The sequence below is a fragment of the Acanthochromis polyacanthus genome, chromosome 4 (genome assembly GCF_021347895.1).
Source record: "Acanthochromis polyacanthus isolate Apoly-LR-REF ecotype Palm Island chromosome 4, KAUST_Apoly_ChrSc, whole genome shotgun sequence".
Classification (NCBI taxonomy): Eukaryota; Metazoa; Chordata; class Actinopteri; family Pomacentridae; genus Acanthochromis; species Acanthochromis polyacanthus.
The window spans coordinates 5,956,985-5,980,132 of NC_067116.1; the positions used below are offsets into that span (position 1 = coordinate 5,956,985).

At 40.7% G+C, this 23,148-nt stretch overlaps 1 protein-coding gene across 5 annotated transcripts in view; it reads left to right on the forward strand.

Annotated features, from left to right (window-relative positions):
• The window catches only part of ttll7 (tubulin tyrosine ligase-like family, member 7), a 163,387-nt gene that overhangs the window by 130,825 nt on the left and 9,414 nt on the right, over nucleotides 1-23,148 (forward strand). For 3 of the 5 annotated variants that reach the window (XM_051947406.1, XM_051947405.1, XM_051947403.1), the window contains exons 18-20: nucleotides 6,136-6,216; nucleotides 9,254-9,414; nucleotides 19,472-19,645. In XM_051947406.1, the coding sequence (XP_051803366.1) occupies nucleotides 6,136-6,216; nucleotides 9,254-9,414; nucleotides 19,472-19,645 (416 nt within the window). Of the gene's footprint in view, nucleotides 1-6,135; nucleotides 6,217-9,253; nucleotides 9,415-19,471; nucleotides 19,646-20,958; nucleotides 21,066-23,148 lie in introns of all 5 variants that reach the window. The other 2 variants (XM_051947402.1, XM_051947401.1) reach the window with 1 other exon arrangement.

Below are 23,148 nucleotides of genomic sequence, written 5' to 3' on the forward strand. Positions count from 1 at the left end.
AGTTAATTTTTAATTATTAACTTCAATAAAACTCTGAATTTATAGAGAATACTAAGTGTTTATATTAGAAAGAAAATGCTTTATTCTGTCTAATTATTGTTATTATTATTATTATTATTATGAGCTGTATTAAAGTTCTGGTGCGATGACACTGGAGTTGTTTTTAGCAGCTTTTATCTGAGTTTTAGCTTCGTACTCCTTCAAACTTTTCATTAATTGAATTAAACATGAGGAGTCTTTCAGCTACAAGATGTAATTATCGCCGTCATTAGTTTTTCTTACATAAATACAAAAAAGCCATCCGACGTCGGCGTTCCTAATAATGATCTAATGAATGTAAATTCCTTTAGATTGAATCCTAATTGTTGGGATTGATTTTAAAGCCACCTTTGAATATCTGCGTCCTCACAAGAACACCAGAAACCCAAACCTTTGAGTGCGTTCGAAACATCTGGGCGTGTCGGGGCTGCGAGAGACAATTAGCGCCACACCTGTAGCACTAACGAAGCCTAATGACGCCGCCATGGAAACGGCTGCACCTGTACCGTCGCCTCAGAGCCTCCGGAGAGGACGAGTGTTCAGTTGGCATGAAGACAATCTCTGGCGTTTTCTTGCTTTCTGTGAAGTTGAGGTCTAATTGGACTGATGATGTGTTTGTATCTGAGTAATTGCCTCTTTTATCTTTCACTCCAAACCGTCTGTTTTGAGCCGTGGAAAGGTGAAATGTATCAAATGCGTTTTGTTGTGTGCTAATTGAGGGTAATTTGTGCGAGCGTTAAAAACAATGTGACAAATGAGCGTGCAGAAAAAACAAGACGCTCGGCGATGTGCTGCTGGAGACAGTTCCTCACCTCGTTCAGGAGCTTCTTATACAAACAGAGAACAAAATAAGAAAAAAGAAACTTTTTCTGGTGCCGGTTCAGTGCTGTTCTTCAGTGGTTTATTGTATTTTTGCAGGCACAGCGCACAATAAAAGTGATAGCACCAGTTAACTGGCAGGAACATTGCAAAACTGGAGGACATTTTATATCAAATTTCAAACAATCCGTGCATAAAATCCTAAACCATGCAGCTGTCGTGTAAATGTTCTTGTCCTGAGACCAAATCTAAACTAGAAAAGCCCTCAAAGAGAGCAGTACTCCTCCAAGGCTGCTCATTCCCCCACATGGCATCGTCAGAAATGCAGCATTTTTTTGTTTGTTTATTCGTTATTGATGATCAGAAATCATAGCAACATAGAATGTAATATAGATGTACTCACAAACACAATGACCTGAGCACAGGTGTGTGTTCTGCATGTGTACATTATGTACGGATACCGACTCACATGACCTAAATATGTAGCGGGTGGCAGGAATTAATGGGACTCAGAAACACCCCCACAATTTAATCAGTTGTTCCTTGGATCATTTCTGATGGATAAGTCCTGATAAGTCCTCAGTGGTGGATTTGTAGTAGGATCACAATCAGCTGATGTCGTGTTCACTTGTTGTCATGGTTACAGTGACGTCATGCTGCTATCTGGCAACGATACAGAAATCTTTAACAAATCTCCACATTTGTCCAAAAGTATTAGAAATTCGTCCAGAACTCGCTCAAAAAAATCCTCTTGTTCTGTTCACAATCTGTCCTAAATGAGTTAAACATCTAGCATGGCTCAGAAGGGTTCCAAAAATGACTAAAAACAACAAAAAAAAACATCCAACAGGACTCAAATTTGACCGCAGAAAATAAGTGTGTTCTCTGTATGTCATCAAAATGTATTAAAAATGACCCAGAATATGTGCAAAATAGCTAGAAATTATTCAAATTACTCCAGAACTTGCTAAAAAAAATCCTCCTTAGCTGTTCAGAACTTGTCCAAAATGAATTAATGGTCTAGGATGGCTGAGAAGAGTTTAAAAAATGACAAAAAATGGGTACAAAATGACTTTAAAATGTCTTCAAACTATTAAAATTTTCATTAAAAAGTGGGAATTATTCACAGTTACAGTTTTATAAACATTCTTGGTCCTCAGTGGTGGATTTGTAGTAGGATCACAATCAGCTGATGTAGTGTTCACTTGTTGTCATGGTTACAGTGACACCATGCTGCTATCTTGCAATGATACAGAAATCTTTAACAAATCCAGACTATAAACCACATCACTGCCAAAATCCTTGGTCCTTGTGTCATTTCTGATCTTTCCTGAAAATTTCATCCAAATCCGTTTTTGAGTGATGTTGCTAAGAGACAGACAGACAGACAGACAGACAGACGTATGCTGATCATCACCTAACTCTGCCTTGTTCCTTGGTGGAGTGACTAGTGGTGTCCACTGATTAAATCCAGTCTTTCTGTCCCCTAAAGAGGGAAACCACAGATATTCACAAAGTGTGACAGGTTGGTTCTTCATGTAAAACAGAGGGGTTGAAAATTCAGTGAAGCTGCTTTATTTAAGAGGCTCAGAGTCCTAAGTCTATTTTTATGTACAGAATGTTCAGACCACATGAGAGTTAAAACATTATTACTGGCTGTGTCGTGTAAACCAACCATGTGGCCAGAAAAGAGTTCTTTTTATTAGTAAATTTACGTGCAGCACACCTGAGGGATAACAGTGGAATAAATAAACAGAAGAAGTGGTGATCTTTCCTTCTTTAGGACTCCATGTTGTGTGTCAGGAATCCTCAGGGTATTTGTTGTCCTGCTGGATATTCCCGTGCTCTCGCTGCTACTGCCAACATGACTGTGTACCTACAGGCGCCGTTATTGTTCCCGTGTTGATTCAGTCCACATCTCCTGCTGGACCTCACACCTCCACGTAGCTCCAGATCCCCGCAAACAGAGTTCCCATCGGGGAGCTCCGTGGAAACCAGCGTGCACCGACACTCACAGGGTTTCCATCACATCCACTGTCCTCTAGCTTTACACCAACCTGAAACTAAACCCTCAGAAAAAATGTGAAGATTCACATAACGGAGAATCTTACCAGTCATCAAACCTATCAGACACTTAGATATGACCAATAAAATCAATATAATTTGTATAATAATATAAATAAATAGGCACAAAATAACAGAAACAAGACAAACGACAAAATAAAATATAATGACAAAGACGGGACAAAAAATTATAAAATGAGACAAAACGACAAAACCAAGACACAAAATGACAAACAAGACAAAAGGCAAAAAAAAATACATAATGACAAAAATGGGACACAGAATGACAAGAATGAGGCATAAAAACAAGTCAGAAAATGACAGAAACGAGACACAAAAGACAAAAACAAGACACATGATGACAAAAACAAGGCACAAAATGACAAAAACGAGAGAGAAAACGACAAAAGTAAGACATAAAGCAACAAAAATGAGACAAAATGACAAAAACGACACAAAACAAACAAGACACAAAACAACAGAAACGAGACAAAATGACAAGAACAAGACACAAAACGATAAAAACGAGATAGAAAATGACAAGAAGACAGAAAATGACAGAAACGAGACAAAAAATGACAAAAACATCAACAGGTTGTGTTGACATGTGGGACACATTCCATGTATGATAATTATTTAAAATATTATGTTGATTAAAAAAATGTTCCCACAATTACAAGAGACATCAATGAAAAAAGTTTCAGTTTGGTCATCAGAGGTGGGACCAGAGAAAAAGGACATTTTAAGGGGAACTCCAGACTTATTTGGTATTTTAAAAACATTTGTTTCTCCTAGTTTTGTAGATTTGGTCTCAGGACAAGAACATTACACAACTACTGCATGTTTTAGGATTTTATACATGGATTCTTCAAAATTTGTTGAATGGTACGTATAATGTCCTCCAGTTCTGGAATGACTCATTAGCTTTACGGCTTTACCTCCTGGATTTCTGAAAAAATCAGCTCTATGACCTGCTGGTCGCTGAAATCTAAAAACTGTCTGTCTTTTGTAATGTTGGGGTCGCTTCAAGAAAAGTCGGTAAATTTCAAGTTGAAAAGAAGGTCACGTAGAGGTTTTTCTCTGCTAAACATCGTGGCCACGTCAACGTGAAGGTTAAATGCTGTGATTTGACAACAACATGTCCAGAAATGTAGCGTTGCAGCTCTGTAATATTTCTCGCATGTTCGAACACAGAACTTTTCAATAACAGGCAGCGATACGATAAGATTAACAGATCCGCGAACCGGTAACGCTGCAGATTCCACAGGTGTGTTGAATCATTTGCCAGGACGAAGGTGTTGATAATGAGCTCCAGAAACTGTACATTTAGCAGTATATATATATATATATATATATATATATGTTATATTTTCTCTGTCTTCTGAGACGTTCCTGTGGTTTTAAAACACTGAGAGAATCCGTTTAAAAGTCGAGCCGTCCTCCAGGTTGTCTCTTTCTGGCTTGGCAGTGACAAGTTGCCGTAGAGCAGCATAATGAGAACAGAGGACCTCTACAGAATAAGTTTCACCAGGTATCCCAGACCTGCAGGTGTCTTTCCTTTTATTATTGGTGTTTTTGGCAGTGATTGAACAGCGCAGGAACAATGTCTGTCCCATAAGAATACTGCAGTTACACCGAGTTTTGACAGAGGATTGAACAGCAAATGGAACAAAATGACAGCGAGAATAGAACTGTGAAGTGTTCTTTCTTTTTGTTGAAATGTTCTCAGGGTGTTTTTAATACTACATCCATCCATTAAGGCAGAGGTGTCAAACTCATTTTATTTCCACATTTCACAATTTGATCTCCAGTGACCAGTAAAACCACAGCATAATAAATAAATAATAACTCCAAAATTCCTTTGTTTTAGTGCAAACATTTTCACATTGAAGGAATTATCTTTTTACAAAACATCATGAACAACCTAAAATTTATTAAGAAAAATAAATTCAATTTCATCAACAGTCAGCCTCAGTTTATCATTTCCACATTACAACTTCCAGATCACAGAGTGTCTACAAAGAAAAAACATTTAGTCACCTGGAACTGAGCCAGAGAGGATTTTACCTCATGATCAAAACGACAAACTTCAGACAAAAAAGACGAAAAAACAACAAAAACAAGACAAAACATTTAAAGAATGAGACACAAAATGACAAAAGCAAGAAACAAATGACAAAAAATGAGACACAAAATGACACGAAACAAAACAAAAAAGAGACAAAACATTAGACAAATGACCCAGACATGACAAACAATGACAAAAAAGAAAATGACAAAACATAGACAACACAAGCGAGGCAAAAACCACAAAACAATGAATAAATCAAAGCGCAAAAAATGTCAAAAATTTAAAAAAACACCAACGAGACAAAAAAGAAACACAAAACGACAAAAGCGAGAAACAAAACGACAAAAACATGAGACAAACTAGAAAAGTCAGACAAAAAAGACAAAAAACAACAAAAACAAGACAAAATATTACAAAAATGAGACACAAAACAACAAAAAGACACAAAATGCCAAAAATAGACAACACAAAACAAAATTCAAAACAAATTGACAAAAAAGTTACAAAGCAACAAAAAAATGGACAAAAACGAGACAAAAAATGACAAAAAAAGAAACAAAACAACAAAACAATTGACGAACACAAGCGGTACAAAAGCAAATTGACAAAAACGACAAAACAATGAATAAAGCAAAGCACAAGATGAAAAAAATAAGACAAAAACACAAGCAAGACAAAAGGAAACTCAAAACGACAAAAACACAAGACAAACGACAAAAGTCAGACAAAAAAGACAAAAAACAAAAACAACACAAAATATTACAAAAATAAAATGGAAAAACTACAAAGGAACAATGAACAATCTAGTATTTTACTTCAGGATCAAAACAACTCATCATGGTCTAGAAATGATTTTAAATTTATAGTTTTACTAATTTACAATCTGCAGTTAATGTCTTCTCTGGAATTTTTACTCTTTGAGGGCCGGACTGGACCCTCTGGAGGACCACTTTTGGCCCACGGGCCTCATGTTGGACACCCCTGCTTTAGAGCAACAGTACGCTAACACAAAGGCCCAAGTAAAGCATCTAAACTCCACACAGACTGTTCCTGTTATTCATTTCCTTGGTGATAATTTGACTTCAACAGAGGTTAATGTAAGTCCCAAAGATTATTTTCTAACTCGTATTTTTCTTCCACAGATTCTCGACAACTGGAAGTATCACAAACCAAAGGTGGCCTCCTACTGGCTGGTGAAGCTGGACTCAACCAAACAGCGGAAGGTGAGTCAGACATTGGAATCCAACTTTAAAGATACCTGAGCCGGTTTACCCCCGACCGACCCTCCAGAGGACAGTTTGGCTCCGTGACTTTGCTCGCTACCAAGGTTCAGCAGAATATCTCTTTGAAATTTTCAGTTTCTGAGCTGCTCCGGGACATCTTCAGGGCCTCGAGTTACTGACTAGTGAGTGGACAAGATCATAACCTGGAGGCACAACCAGACATGATTCCAAAACCAACAGAAAAACAGGAGTTTTGAGAACAGAAATTTCAAAATCTTCCTCCAAAAAGGGTAAAATCTGGGTTAAATGTGGCCACCTACTGGTTTTAGATACAAACTCTTTATTAACTTTCACGAAATTATTGCAGCAAAGTTCTCAGACGCTGTCGTCAGAGATAATGCTTCATTTTTCTATATGTTAATCCTGAAAGTGTTAAAAGTGGGAAGCGTTTATCTTTTGACACCTGTATAAATTGCCTGCCTCTGCCCTGCTGCCAGCGGTCTATACTGTCAGCCTGTACACAATGAATGCTGTTGGAACCAGTGAATATGACAAAATGTGACCGCTCTCACCTATTCCTTTGAAAGCTTTTTGAACAACTTTTAAAGCGCAAAAATAATCCCAAAACCAAACTTCAGAGCCGGGGAAGAAAAAAAAAACCTGACAAGCATGAAGATCATTACCATGTCAGACAGTGAGAGGCAGAGACACCAAATAGGATGTAAACAAAACAGAAGAGGGGACAAGACGTGAAATGGCATCCAGTAGGCGTGTCAGTAATGATGTGATCTCTCAGCCGCCGCTTTCTGCACCACTGTGCTCGGTGGCGTTGTGGGCTGTGGTGCTGGGAGCTGATGTTTTATTTGGAGTGGAGCAGCCTAATGAGCAGCAGGCAGAGGTCAGGAACGTAGCACCCACTGCTCTGCCACCTGATTACCATACCAAAACATATCTGTGTGTGTTTACTCATCTATCAGCTCGTCCGAGTGTGTGCGCACGATTCCGCTCGCCTCGTATCGCTGCGGGGAAATCTGGCCCTCCTCGCGTCGCACACACACAATCAGACGGGCACTTCAGTAATGAGGAGCAAGGAATCAAAGTCAGAAGAGCCACAGCATTGCACTGTGAGCGGGGTGGAAAGAGAAGGGGAGGAAGCGAAGGCAGCGAGGTGGGGAAGGGATGGGAAGAAGGGAAGATGGAAGTCTGGTGTAGGTGTCCTTAGACCGCCCGGGAACTTCTGACACCTTATCTCCAAGACTGACGTTGGTGCAGCAATTAGTCCTCTCCCATACTCTCCACTGTCGGCCCAACACTTTGTGTCCTGCCTGAACCTCGGCACACAAATGAGACATACGTTCCATGTCTGTGCATTCATGCAGGGCCCAGTGCAGAGATAAATCTGCCCTCTATATGTTTGTAAAGTCTGATTAAAGTGCTTTTTCAGGATGTATTGGTGCATATATTTCTGGAAACTGAAACTAAGCATAAACCAGTCCCAAGAAAGTCCAAAACCAGTCCGACATACAGTCTGAAAGCAGTCCAGAAACACTTCTAGAAAGCCCCAGAGTATTATACTGGGACCACCCTGCTTGATGGTGGGTTTGGTGTTTTTGGGGTTAAACAAAGACCCGTCAGGACAGTCCTCAACTAGGCCTGAAAAGGTCTAAAACCAGGACCAAAATCAAACCTAAACCAGTCCAAAAACTGTTCAGAACCAGTCAGAACACAGTCTGAAACCAGTCCTGAAAAAGTCAAGAACCTGAACAAAATCAGGACCAAAACCAAACCTAAACTACTCCTTTAAAAAGTCCAAGACCCGCCCAAGACAATCTGACACCAGTCCTAAGCCAGGACCAGATCCAAAGTAAACCAACTTCAAATAACATCTAAAACCAAGAAACCAAGACTGAAACCAGTCCAACAGCACTTCTAGAAAGCCCCAGAGCATGATACTGCCACCACCATGCTTGTCAAGAACCTGAAACCAAACCTAAACTACGCCTAAAAAAAAGTCGAAAGCCCACCCAATACAGTGTGAAACCAGTGTGAAACCAGTTCTTAATCCTTTGGTTAAGGGTCAAAAGTGACCCAAATCCAATGGAAAATCTCCTGACACACAGTGTGCATCACAGGGTTAAAGGTCTAAAACCAGGACCAAAACCAAAGCTAAACCAGTCCAAAAAGCTCTTCAGAACCAGTCAGACTACAGTCTGAAACCAGTCCTAAAAAAAGTCAAGAACCTGTACAAAATTGGGACCAAAACCGAACCTAAACTACTCCTCAAAAAAGTCCAAAGCCCACCCAAGACAATCTGAAACCAGTCCAGAAGCACTTCTAGAAAGCCCCAGAGCATTATGCTGCCACCTCCATGCTTGATGGTGGGTTTGGTTTTCTTGGGGTTAAAAAAAGACCGGCCAAGACAGTTTGAAACCAGTCCTAAAATAGTTCTTAAAAGGTCTGAAACCAGGGCCAAACTCAGACCTGAACCAGTCCAAAAACGCTGTCCAGAACCAGTCAGAATACAGTCTGAAACCAGTCCTAAAAAAATTAAGAACCTGTACAAAATCAGGACGAATACCAACAAAAAGTCCAAAGCCCACGGTCTGAAACCAGTCCACATCCGGAACCAGATCCAGAGTAAAATAAATCCTAAACATACTTTCAGACATAGGTTCCATGTCTGTGCATTCATGCAGAGTGCAGAGATAAACCTGCCCACTATATGTTTGTAAAGTCTGATTAAAGTGCTTTTTCAGGATGTGTTTGTGCATATATTTCACGTGTTTGTCAGTATTTATTCATAAATGCAAACTTGCTCTCTGCTACCCGGTGCATGTATTAGCCACCGTGATTGCTAATTTTAAGGTAAGACAAAGAAAAAAGAGAGAAAGAAATTACAGTTGGAAGAAATGCCAACTCACGCATATCAATTAGGAGAGCTGTCACCTTTCGCAGCGCGGCATTAATTTCCCTCATTATGGGATGCTCGAGTTAAAACTGTGTTACACTCTTTTTGTTTGCTCTCTCTGTGACTCAGGTGTTGGACATCGTTCGCACCAACGTTCGCTCGGCGCTGCAGCGGATCTGGAGGGAACCGGAAGTGGACAGCCTCCACCTCTACCGGCTCTTTAACCGGGTCTTCAACCGGCTGCTGTGGAGCCACGGACAGGGCCTGTGGAACTGCTTCTCCAACACTGGGTAGGCCTGTCGGGTTAGAATAAAGGTGGAAAGGTGGAGTTGTCACATTAAATATTAAGGTGGAATGTCTCCGAGAAAGAGGAGAGGAGTGACGGTTAAATGGGGGATGCACTTGTTTGTAAACTAGAAAAAAGATGGAAGTAGCTGCAGACAGAATGGGGAAAAAAAACGGAGCATGATAGAGAGGTTCCAAAATATAGACACTTTCAAACCTTTCCGTTAATCCGATGGTGACTGAACATCTCAACTTCATGTCTAAATGAACATCCTGCTCACTTTTCTGTAAAAGTTACGATGGCAGTCTCACTGCAGGGTGTGCCTAACATTTGGACACATTGGAAACTGTTTTGCCTCCACAGATTAAATATGGCTTTATCAAAAGAAGGAAGAGTTGAACTGGTACTTTTCAGTGAACGTGAAGGATGGACATATGGAAAGATAGGGTTAGGGAATTGATTTTTTGAGACGACCATGAATTTTAGCCATGACCAATCCTTTAGTTTCAGCTGATACATTTGGTCATTCAGAATGGGGTTTGTCCATGACACTGCCCGTTTCTTTAAGCCTTTGCACTTCAGTGCGCTTCAGTGTCCCGCCCGCGGTACACTTTGAGATGCGCTAAAGTATTTCGCTTAATTGACCGACGCTGCAAACTTGATGATAGAAACATTACACATCGATGGAAAGCTTAGATTCTCATGAATCCGCCGGTATAAACCACTTTCAGATGTGATTACCACAGCGGGCAATATAAACACATTTGTCCGACAAACAACGAATATCCATCCATCCGTTCTCTATACACGGCGGTTTGTTACACAGCACGACTCGCATTTCCGGGTTCATTATTACACACAGATGAAAATATTCCACAAAAAAACGGCCATAATCCAACCTTGGACATCCAGACGAAACAAGCCAGTAACATATTTTGTCCAAAACATGTCTTGAAGTCGGTATATAATCCACAAATGGGTCGTTTTCAAGGAAATGCACCTCGCGATGCGCGTCCAATATTCCCTGTATCTCTCGTCATATTTTTACTTACAAATAGAATATTAGCGATTTTTTTGTACTGAAAATGGCTGGAATTGGCTGCAGCTTAAAGAGTTAAACTTTTTAACCACCTTCATCACTGTGGAAAAGCCAAGTGGAATCCTCCTTGGATGACGTGAACTAAATTCATCTAGTTCTTCTCAGTGGACGTGAAGGATGGACATCGAAAGAAAGCAGATGAATTTAATGCACGTCATCCAAACAAAGGTGGAGAAGGTGGTTAAAAAGTTTAAAGAAACGGACAGTGTCATGGACAAACCCACTTCTGGACTACCAAATTTCTCACTTAAAACTATCCCTATCCCTGTCTTTCTACATGTCCATCCTTCACATCCACTGAGAAGTACCAGTTCATCTCGCATTAATGGAAAGACATGCACTAATGATGATTCTTCAAATCGCTTTTACATATTTCAGCAGCAATATTGGTCCAAAAACATTCAAAAGAGCAAAACACTTTTCTGATTCACTTTTCACTACTATTATAGATCTATGACAGACTGAAATTTATATAAAATTAAAGTTTACCTGATGTAAACAGACACAGATCAATGAGAATCATCAAATATGCATGCCATGTAGTTTTCTTTCCATCAAGACATAACAGGAGCTCAAGTTTAGTTTGTTGTTTCCAGTTGTTTGTAGGAGTTTTTACTGAGTCAATTAAACATCAACAGAAGGATCCATATCAGTGTCTCCATAGAAAGAGAGTTGAGCACATTTGGTCATGTAGGACAAATACTTAACTGTACAGGGGGTTCTCGGTTTACGACGTCCTCGACCTACAGCATTTTGTCGTTACGTCGGAACTGGTTACAGGTGGGTCCTCAGTTTACAACGTATGGCGTTTAGTCGTTACGTCGGAACTGGTTGTATTGAACTAATTGGCGAGTGGAGCGGATGAATACGTCGTCATGCAGCGCTATTAGACGACTTTGCTTATATTCGCGAGTTGTACGTCACCTTTGATTGTACTGCACTGCTCAAAAAATTAAAGGAACACTTTGAAAATACATCATATTTCAATACGGGGAAAAAACAAACTGGATATTAGCATTGATATGGACTGGATAATGTGTTAGGAATGAAAAGTGCCACATTGTTTGATGGGAATGAAAATTATCAACCCCCCAGGAGGGCTAAATTCAAGACACCCCAAAATCAAAGTGAAAAGCTGATGTGGCAGGCTAGTCCATCTTGCTGAAATTCCTTGGCAGCAACTCAAAATGGTATTCAGTAGTTTGTATGGCCTCCATGTGCTTGTATGCATGACTGATGATGCCGGGACAAGCTCGGAATGAGACGATGGATGGTGTCCTGGGGTATCTCCTCCCAGAACTGGACCAAGGCATCGCTGAGCTCCTGGACAGTCTGAGGAGCAACCTGATGGTGTCTGATGGAACAAAACATAATGTTCCAAAGGAGTTCTATTGGATTTAGGTCAGGTGAGCATGGGGGCCAGCTCATGGTATCAGTTCCTTCATCCTCCAGGAACTGCATGAGTTCTCTTACCACATAAGACTGGGCATTGTCGTGCACCAGAAGGAATCCAGGACCACTGCACCAATGTAGGGTCTGACAATGGGCCAAAGGATTTCATCCTGATACCTAATGGCAGTCAGAATGCCATTGTCCAGCATGTAGAGGTCTGTGCGTCCCTCCATGGATATGCCTCCCCACACCATCACTGACCCACCACCAAACCGGTCAAGCTGAACAATGTTACAGGAAGCATAACATTCTCCACGGCTTCTCCAGACCCTTTCATGTCTGTCACATGTGCTCAGGGTGAACCTGCTCTCATCTGTGAAAAGCACAGGGCACCAGTGGTGGACTTGCAAATTCCTGTGTTCTATGGCAAATGCCAGCCGAGCTCCACGGTGCCAGTCAGCGAGCACAGCGGGCACTAGAGGACGCTGGGCCCTCAGACCACTCTCATTACATCTCTTTCTGATTGTTTGGTCAGAGACATTCACACCAGTGGTCTGCTGGAGGTCATTTTGTAGAGCTTTTGCAGTGCTCATCCTGTTCCTCATTGCACAAAGGAGCAGATACCTGTCCTGCTGATCGGTTGAGGACCATCGACAGCCCTGTCAAGCTCTCCCAGACTAACTGTCTGTCTCCTGGAATCTCCTCCATGCACTTGAGAATGTGCTGGGAGACACAGCAAACCTTCTGGCAATGGCACGCATTGATGTGCCATCCTGGAGGAGTTGGACTGTCTGTGGAACCTCTGTAGGGTCCAGCTATCGCCTCATGCTACCAGAAGTGACACTGACCCTAGTCAAATGCAAAACTAGTGAAAAACAGTCAGACAATATTAGGAAGGAAAAAATGTCAGTGGCCTTCACATGTAAACTCATTCCTGTTTTGGGGGTCGTCTCATTGTTACCCCTCTAGTGCATCTGTTGTTAATTTTATGAACACCAAAGCAGCTGAAACTGACTAAAAAGCCCCTCAGTTACTTACTTGACCAGATCAGTATCCCACGTTTCACTGATTTAATGCTATACTTAGATTAAAAAGTGTTCCTTTAATTTTTTTGAGCTGTGTATATTCACTAACTTTTCGCTAACTTTTTTTGAAAATCAATTTACGGTGGGCCGTTGGAACGAAGCTCCAATGTAAGTTGAGGACCCCCTGTACTGGTAACCTCAAGTGCAATTTCAGACCTACTACAAACTGTTTATATTGCAAAGTTTTATTTTTACGGAAATTTCACACACTAGTGGTTGAGGTTAATGACAATCACCAAATATGAACATCATTTAGGCTTTCCCCACCATCACAAGACGTTAACAGGAGGTGAATTTTAGTTTGTTGCTTCCGGCTGTTTGTAGGAGTTTTTCCTCTGATTTAATTAAATATCAGCAGCAGGATTTATAGCTATAGATATAGTTGAATATAACTATTAATGCAGGTATAGTGTGAACTTCTACTGTGTTGTAAGTAGTAGATTATCATCATGCGTGGACAGCACTTTCAGTGTTTAACAAATCAATAATAAACTAAGCTGTTATTTAGCTGAACGTTTAATAAGCTGCTGTCGGTTTAGGTTACCCAGAGAGCAAACTATGGGTGAATCAATGTTGAATCTATGTTGAGACCTAACGTTGAAATTATACAGAAAGCTCAAGGTTGATAAAATGTTGAGTCAACGTTTGCTTACATAGATTACATGTTTGCAAACGTAGATTCAACATTAATTAAACATTGACCTGTCAAACATTTTAATTAAACCAAAATACAATGTAGATTCAATGGTATCTTTTAAACACAAACTTCAATGTTGACAAAATGTTGAATCAACGTTGATCCAACCATCAGTCTTTAACCGTAACCACAATTCAACCTTCTTAACCCTAATTCAACATTGATTTAACATCTTTTGCTATCTGGGTAAAGTGTGATTTATGGTTGAAAAGCAAACGTTGACTCAACATTTTATCAACCTTGCGCTTTCTGTATAATTTCGACGTTAGGTCTCAACATAGATTCAACATTGATTCACCCATAGTTTGCTATCTGGGTAGTTTTGTGTCCCTTAGCAAGATATTTCTATTATACATCACTGAATGCTCTTTTCAAATCTTTTGTGAACGTTTGCATCACTTTAACTCATGCAGCAGCAGCATCTCATGTCTGAAAAAGGCTTATATGAGGAGAGTGAGTGTTGGATAGTCAGCTTCATAAAGTTATGAATCTTGTCATGCTCTTTAGTTAGCATGTATCCCACAAAGCTGTGCTGTATTGCAACAAAGAGACTTTCACGAAACTTTTTAAACTTACAGTCAGCAAAAAAAGCCCTTCTATGCACATTTAAGTAAAAACAACCTGTAAGTTTGATTTTTACTGTAGAGACCAAGACTAAAAAAACATGAAAAATTGCTGCGAGTATCACAAAGAAGTCCCTTGAATGGAATCAGGTACTTCATAATTAACACAAACAGGTGATCACACTGGAAGCCAATTACCTCTCCATTCACCGCACTACGTCACTCCTCCGTCTCCCTAACTGGAGCTTCGTACACCGAGCAATTTCCCCTCGTCCTCGAGCCCAGTCCTCGTCAATAAAAAGCTTTCGGTGACAGCCAGCAGGGACAATTTTCCATTTTCACCGAGTGAGGCTGCAGCTGAATGACGGAGAATGAGTGACAGACCGGGCAGACCCCACTGCTCTTTGCTCAAAGCTCTCCGAGTTGAAAGAAACGTGTAACTCTGCGGAGACGAGGTGCGAATTAAGGTCACAAATGGAGGCTGTTAATCAGAGCTTCTTCACAGGTGAGTTCAAGGAAAATAAAAAATAAAAGGAGAAGGGAGGGATGGAAGGTGAACGAAGGCCTCTCAGTTCCTCTACTTTGGGCTGTTATCTGATACTCTGAAGTTTTATTGTGATGTCCTCATTTTTTTATTCATTTCTTTTCAAACTTCTGGCTTCCTATGAGATGAGTCACTTTGGTTACAGCTCACTTGATCATGTCGCACTAAATGTTTCGTTTCCCGCCATAGGCTTCCTCAGATGCACATAATTTACAATCCACAAGAACTGACACAAAACCAGACAGCTATACAACCATTTATTTCTTCAAGATAAGATAATTGAACAAGATGAACAGGTTAAATCACACATGATAACCTTCAGATACAAATGAAGTACAATAAAGATGAATAATTTTAAATAAAATAAAGATGTGTTCACCTTTACATGTACAGATATAGTTAATAAAGACCATACATGTCATGGCAGTCTTGAGTTTCTAATGACTACTAAAACTCTTATTATAGGTGTTCTTGAAATATGACAAAACTCACTGGGTCAAAAATATACATACATAAATGCTAATATTTGGTTAAATTTGTCCATTTCCACCTCAGTTCGGTTCTTTTGGTTTCAATCTTCTGGTTTATCTTCAACTCCTCTGGACAGACTTGGTTCAGTTCAACTAAATTTGTCGTCTTTCCGACTCAAACTTCAGGTTCTTGAAGGGTTTAAGGCAGGACTTTTGAGGACCCCAGTCTAGAACCTTCATTCTAGCCTGATTGAACCATTTCTTTACCACGTCTGATGTGTGTTTGGAAGTCATACATTTGATTCGCATGTTTGGTTTATGGATGTGGTTAAAGAGGACATGAAGGTAGTTGGTGTGAGAGAAGAGGATGCAGAAGACAGGGTTAGATGGAGGCAATTGATTCGCTGTCGCGACCCCTGAAGGGAAAAGCTGAACGGAAAAGAAGATGTGTGTTTGGGATCATTGTCTTGTTGAAACATCTAACTGTGTCCGATATAAACCTTCTGATGATGGTGTTAGGTTTTCCTGGAGAATGTGGAGGTGATCCTCCTCCTTCATTATTCCACTTACTTTGTGGAAAGCTCCAGTTCCACAGAGCATGATACTGCCACCACCATGCTTGATGGTAGGTTTGTTAGTCTCTGGGTTAAAAAAAAAAAAAGACCCGCCAGGATAGTCCTTAATAGGTTTACAAGGACCAAAATCAAACCTAAATCAGTCCAACAGATTGTTCAGAACCAGTCAGAATACATTTTCATTTCATTTTCTCATTTATTTATTTAGTTGACACGGACAGTGTACATTAATGAACATTTCTGTCAATGCACCAGAATTAGCCAAAAGGCTATTTTTCATCCGTAGTCCCTGGAGTCTGAAACCAGTCCTAAAACAAAATCTAAAACCAGGGTCAAAATCGGGACCAAAACCCAACAGAAACTACTCCTAAAAAAAGTCCAAGACCTGCCCCTGACGGTCTGAAACCAGTCCTCATCCAGGACCAGGTCCAGAGTAAAAGAAATCCTAAACCAACTTTAAATCACATCCAAAACCAGGATACCCAAGACTGAAAAAAAAAACATAATCCAGTCCCAAGAAAGTCCAAAACCAGCCTATAATACAGTCTGAAACCAGTCCAGAATTTCCCTCAGGATTAACCCTTAAAAAGCCGGGACCAAGTATACTCGGTTCACGCTTACTCGTACACACAGCCGAAACCGAACATTCTCGGCTCGCTAATTAACATAAAATATGTAATAAAGTAAGTGTCTGTCTGTCTGTCTATCTAGCTATCTAGCTACCTAGCTACCTAGCTATCTATCTGAAAGCCCCAGAGCATGATACTGCCACCACCATGCTTGATGCTTGATGGTAGGTTCTTTCGGTTATTAAAAAAAAGACCCGCCAGGACAGTCCTTAATAGGTCTACAACAAGGACCAAAATCAAACCAGTCCAAAAAAATGTTCAGAACCAGTCAGAATACAATCTGAAAGCAGTCCTAAAAAAGTACAAAATCAGTACAAAATTAGGACCAAAACCAAACCTAAATGATATATAAAAGTGGAATACAGATGAAAATAAGAAAATAGTAAAGACTATGTACACCTTTAGAGATATGTATATAAATCAAATTGTAGAATCTGCTGTGCATAATTGTACTTGAAAATTATAAAGACATCATCTTGTTGCTCTTTATAAGCTATAGAGACACGCTTTAAACAGACTCCCAGCATAAACAGGCCTGAAAAGCAGACAGCTGCTGGAAGCTTCTGGTGTGTTCAGTGGTGGAAGTGTGACCTTCTCACATCTCCTCTCTATATTCTTTACAGTTCAGTAGCTCGGTGGCGTGTCGCCCTCGACTCAGAGGGCTCAGAGGGTGTAACTCAAGTCTCAGCTCTCCATTTCCCTCCTCCATCGCTGCCTTAATTGAAGCAGAGCGAGAGGAGTGAGCAGGTGATGGAGATGAAGGACTTGATAATCAGGGGGAGAGAAAAGGAGGAACCCGGTGACGGAGACGAAGTGGAGACGAGAGTGAGATGTTCTAAAACACGGCACAGATCGGGTGGACGGGTATTGGGCTGTGAGGATTAGCCTAGCCTAGCCTCAGCTACCCCAGCATGCTGCACCCCAGGCAGCCTTTGTCTGATCACAGCCTGCCCTGGATGATCCAGCTAGCTTGCTAGCCTGTCGCCGGGCCCCTCCCGACAGCGGGCCATGGCCCCGGCATGGATGAACCCGACGGGGGGCCCCGATGTCACGCAGAGACAGGGAGGCGGCGCACCTCCAAGAGCACACTCCAAATCCGAGTGAAGCCCCCCGCTGCCTCGTCTGCTGTTTGATATTTTATCTGAGGGACTTAACAACAATCAAACAGCCCGGCAGCTATTGTGGGCGATGAATTCAACAGGCTTTGAAAACGACTTAGAGGAAGAGAATGGAAACACACAGTTTTGAACCCTTTCAGAGGAGGAGCCTCCCACCTCCCAAGGAGTGAAAAGGGGTAGACATCAAACGAACCCCCGGGGGTAGTGAGTCTCAGTTGTTGAAGCTCTCTCACAGTCAGGGGTATGTCCGGTATGTAAAGGGGGTTAACTGTACTTGGATTTGTTTCATCCGGCCTCCGTCTATCTGCCAGTCCTCTTGTATGTCTGGAGTGTTTGCAAGCTCACATGTACAGTCAACGGCCACATGCTAAGGAAACATGTTTAGCTCTTTTCAGACGTGTGATGGTGAAGTGGTCACGTTAATGTTCCTCACGGCTTCATTCAGACGTCAGAGTCACGCTACGATATTTGTCATTTACATCAGATTGGACGGAACATAAAGTGATGTTTAGCACAAAATAATGCACTGAAAAACAGACAAATTCATCAAACTGTCAAAAATAACAAGCCTAGTTTATGTATGATTTCCTAAACATTAAAAATTGGTCCAGGTGTGATCTATTGAAGTAAAAAAAATTAAGATGATTTTGTTTTCTTTCTCAATTCTTACTTGTTTTTTTTTAAAGGATTATGAAACGGAACAATAAGCGTTAGACAAACACTCACCACCTGTTTTTTTTTTTAAATAAAACCCAACATAAATGTAATTTGCATCTTATTTTGTTCATTTCATTAAACTTACTTTTTCGACTTCTAAATATTCTCCATGTTTTTGTTTTAGTTGACTTCTAATTTTCCTAAAATTTATGATTTCCTAAAAATTGAAAATTCGTCCATGTGTGATGATAATCTAACTTTACCAACAGTAAAATAAAAATATCAGAGCAGCTGAGATGGAGTTCAGGCTCAAACCCGAGGACAATGATTTACTTGTTGATAAACTACGATTCAGTGAAAGCTCACCTGCCTCAGGTAAAGAAAAATACAGTTTGACCTGCCGTTAGATCTTAATCGATCCATGTCAGGAATCATTAATAGCTATAAGTGTTTAATAAGGTTATTTCTGCTGTTCTTCCGTGTGTGCAAATGTGCACAACTCCTACAAAATACTCCTACAAACAGCTGGAAGCGACAAACTTAACTTTAGCTCCTGTTAACATTGTGTAGAGAGAAAAAAAAACACAAATTATGTTCATTTTATTTATCATGTTAGATGTTAGTGTTTGTTTTTTCTTTATTTTATGGACATTTCAGTTCATAACAAATCAAAAATTATTGAGCAAAGTAAAAGAGGAAGGAGTGTTGTGATTGCTTCTCACAAGTAAAAGTAGCGTCTCTTCGCCATACATTTCTGTTAATGTGACTTGAAGCAGTTCAGGCTTGTATAGAAAATTAAATATTACAGTTTTTAACTTAGTAAAGTGAGCAGGGAGTTAAGTTCACGTGTGTGATTATCACATACACACAGTTAACACGGTTCCATCCACTTATATCTTAAATAAACAAACTTAATTGTGTTTATTGTGCATTTCCAGTTTGCACAAGAAGAAAAAAATCTGAGCAGAAATACCGGGATAAAGGTTAAACATCGGCAAAATGTTTTTCCACCTACTGAGGTGGAAACAAAATGCAAAATCCAAATAACCAAAAACAAACTGCATGAAGCGTGTGAACACAATGCTGAAACAGATGGACATCAGCCTTGTGCTAAATCCGGCTTATTTGCTGCAACGTTGTGCAAACTTATGAGAATGTATGTTCATTAATATGCACTATCCCATCCAAAGAAAGAAGGAATTGACTTGGTTTTCCTTCTCTGTGCTCCTCAGCTCATCGTGGGAGACCATCTTCAGTAAGAGCAGCGAGGTGGTGTCGCCTCAGGAGCTGCAGTGCTGCCGCCGGCTGGTCCAGCTGTGCCGGGACTGCCTGCTGGTCGTCTACAAGTTCGTGTCCGAGTCCCGCGGCTCTCTGACCGGACTCAGCCCCGAGTGGGATGACACGAGGTGAGGAAGGACGGCCAACTCTTTCATGTCTCCCCACTGAGTGCTTTATTTTCTAAAGATCCTTATAGCATTCCCGCTGCAGCAGATAGTTCATTATACAGTAGGGAGGCTGGATAGGATTCAAGGATACAACTCAAGAGTCTGGTAGGTCCAAGGTTCAAGCTGCACTTAGTTGGTGACCTTGTGCACGATGTTGAGCTCCGAGTGTTTAAATTAAAAAGCAGCGTCGCACAATAACTCAGAGAGGCAGTGGATTTGGTCACAAGATGTTTTCAGAAGCACAAGTGGATTGTTTTCACTCTTAATTAAACTAGTGCATCGTATATACGGCCATAGCAGTGTCAAAACACTGAAAAACCACTCCGTATGTGCACTACACATCAGAGACACGTCTACTGGGACGCTGACCACATGTAAAGATAACAGGAGACAATGAATATTAGATGATTAGACCCATGTTATCCCAGTTAAAGCGGAGTTCTGACATCCTGAACCCCACAAGTCCCTTTAGAAAGTACTGACAAATCAAATAAAAATCCCCACACTGAGTAAATCAATGACACAGACAAGAAGACTTTGAATTGGAATTTCCACAGCTCTCGTCATTAAAGCTGATTTTCTCCCTCTGCCTCCTCCACGGAGCCTTAAGGCCATCGTCTTCATCACAAAACCCAGATAAAACAAATAAGCAAATATCAGTCTATTTTTAAGGTCGATCCCCACAGGAGACGGCAGCTCAGGTTTGGAAGGAGTGAACTTTTAAATCGCATATGCTTTGGGCTGGCAGACTGGAGGGAGCGGGGCTGGGGGAAGGAGAGAGGGAGCGTGCTGTTAACAGGAAATAATGGCCCACAGATTAGCGCTCAGGTTAGCCCGGGGCCCCTGGAGGCCTGCTTAATTCAATTAGAGCCCAGATGAGCCTGTGCAGCAAATGACCTTACGAGAGAGAGAGAGAGAGAGAGAGAGAGAGAGAGAGAGCTCCTTTTTCCTGGGGCCTCGCTTTACATGATTCATAACTCTAGCGCATATTTTAACAGGTTATCACTTTGTGCCTACTGTATAAAAACCTCGGCTGTTAAAAAAGTACTGCGCCGAGGAGCTTTTTACTCGTCTGATGTTGCTGATATTTTAACTCGAGACGGTTTGCTTCAAGAATGCAAAGATGTAACTGCATTTAATAGCTCGATCGTGCACAAAATGATACACTGGTGTTCTCATATATTTGCAGTAGGTGTCCTTGAGAGTCAGTTTAAGCATGCAATGGTCTGTCTCTCCTTATTTTTTCTGTGTCTATATATGTCTGTGTAAAAAAGCTTACCATTCGCTGCTGGACCAACCTCTACCCATGGCTCCACTCCTGCTGCTGTCGCTGCCGCTTCTTCCTCCTCCTCTTCCTCCGTCTCTTCGCCCCTCGATGCAGGTCTCTGCTTGGTTTAGTTCTGCTAAACCCCCCATCTTCCAGCGCTGTCCTTGTCCACCGCTTCCTCACAGCTGTAACCAAAGGCTTGGTCCCACCCGCCCCCCAAAAAAATGATGGTTGCTTTGGCTGCGCCACCAACAGTCAGGCATGGTCTCCTCTTCTTTCCCTCACTAACATTTAGATAAGCCACGTTTGGATCGACTGATTGACGGCATGAGAATGGGATGTGGTTCAAATGATCTCATTATTTGTGACTAAATTATGCATTCAAAAGGAAAGTAATAGGAGACGGGAGCACATTCAGGCCCCGTTTACGCGACAACGTTTCACCCGAAAACGCAAAAGTATTTCCTTCCTTTGCCTTGTTGGGTTTACACGGCAACAGAGTAAAAACAATATACGTTCACTTCAGAACAGGGGAATGCCGGGAAGGTAGTTAGCGATGTAATTTTGGAGGGTAACGACCCATTTGTCTACAGACCAGAAGAAGTACAGCCGATGTAGAGGTGGGGAATTATCTGGCGTATGTGCTGAACACGTCTTCACTGACTGCACATTTTGCAGAAGAAGATTCAATACATTCAGTAGACAGAATGAAAGTGTAATGCAGAAAGCGTAGCACGACGTCAGCGTTCTCACACCTCAGAGACAGCTTTTATGTCAAAGACCCTTTCTGGATTTCAGCTGAGAAAGAATATCCTCGGCTATCCAGCGCCACCATGGATGTACTGACGCTGTCTGGCTGTACATACCGGTTCAAAAAGAGTTTCTCAGCACCGACGTATATGAAAATAAATGCAGATTGTTTCTAAACATGGAAGATGAGCTTCGAGTGGTCGTCTCCAAGATTACGCCCACTCATCTTATTAGTTGAGATTGAGTGAGACTGATACACTGGTGATACACCATGTTCCTGTTTACTCAGTGCCACAGGCTATGGCTGTTAATCCTCCTGTTGTCTTCATTTACGAGCACGAAAAAAAAACCTAAAAATTCTTTGTCGGAAAAAATATAAAAAAATTCAGCAAAAAAAATTCCCCTAATTTCTGAAAATTTGCAAAATCCTCAGGAAGAAAATTCCAATAATTTCTTAAAAATTTCCCTGAAAAACATTTGGGGGATTTTAAAAAAAATCCCCCAAATGTGGCAAGAAAATTCTTGTAAATATTTTCAAAAAAATTGGTAAAAATGTTCCTAACAATATCTAAAGTGATTACATCTATATCAGTAAAATTTTTATTATTTTCTTTTAGAACGTTCACATAAAAATCGCTGGATTTTGGTTGATTTTTATGTGAATGTTCTTAAGAAACATTTTTAACATTTCTTTTTTCCCACCAAAAAAATGTTCAAAAATTTCCCAAAAATGTTGAAAATGTGGACATCAGAAGTTTAACTGTGAAAATATATTTTTTCCCACATTTTCAGACTTTAAACTGGGTCAGTTTTGACCAGCAGGACAACATGAGGGTTAATTTGACTGAGACATTCTTCTGCTTACATGGAATTAAAAGTGTATAAATAAGTAAGTTTGCACATGACAGCCACGATGTTAACTGATAAGTTACATGGAAATGTATTCTAACTGATGTATTCTGTTTTCATCATACAGTAATTTGTTACGGGGGGTCTCAACTTCTGTCAGAATTACGTTCCTACAGCACGGCTTAACATGATTTTCACTGTAAGTCAGAACTCACATAAGTACCTATGCCACTCATAATCTTGGACGTAACAAAAGGAGCCAATAAAAAAAGAAATAGGAGACATAATGAAGGGCAAAAAGTTCCCAAAAAACAACACAAAGGAAAGAAACCAAATGCAGCACAATCCAATATGGCCAAACAAAGCCGTCGCAGCGCGTGACGATGTATTTGTATTCGCCAACTAGTTCCCGTGCGAAATTTGTTTTAATGTCACAAACGCCGTACATCGGAATGATGGAACAAGACTGTCTTAATAAATTTATGGGTGATAATGACGTAACCACGAAACACCGAAGGTAGAGGACGTAAACTGAGGACCTGCTGTACATGTATCATGATTGTCAGGCTGTTCTGTTACTTCTTGTTCTGTTTAGATA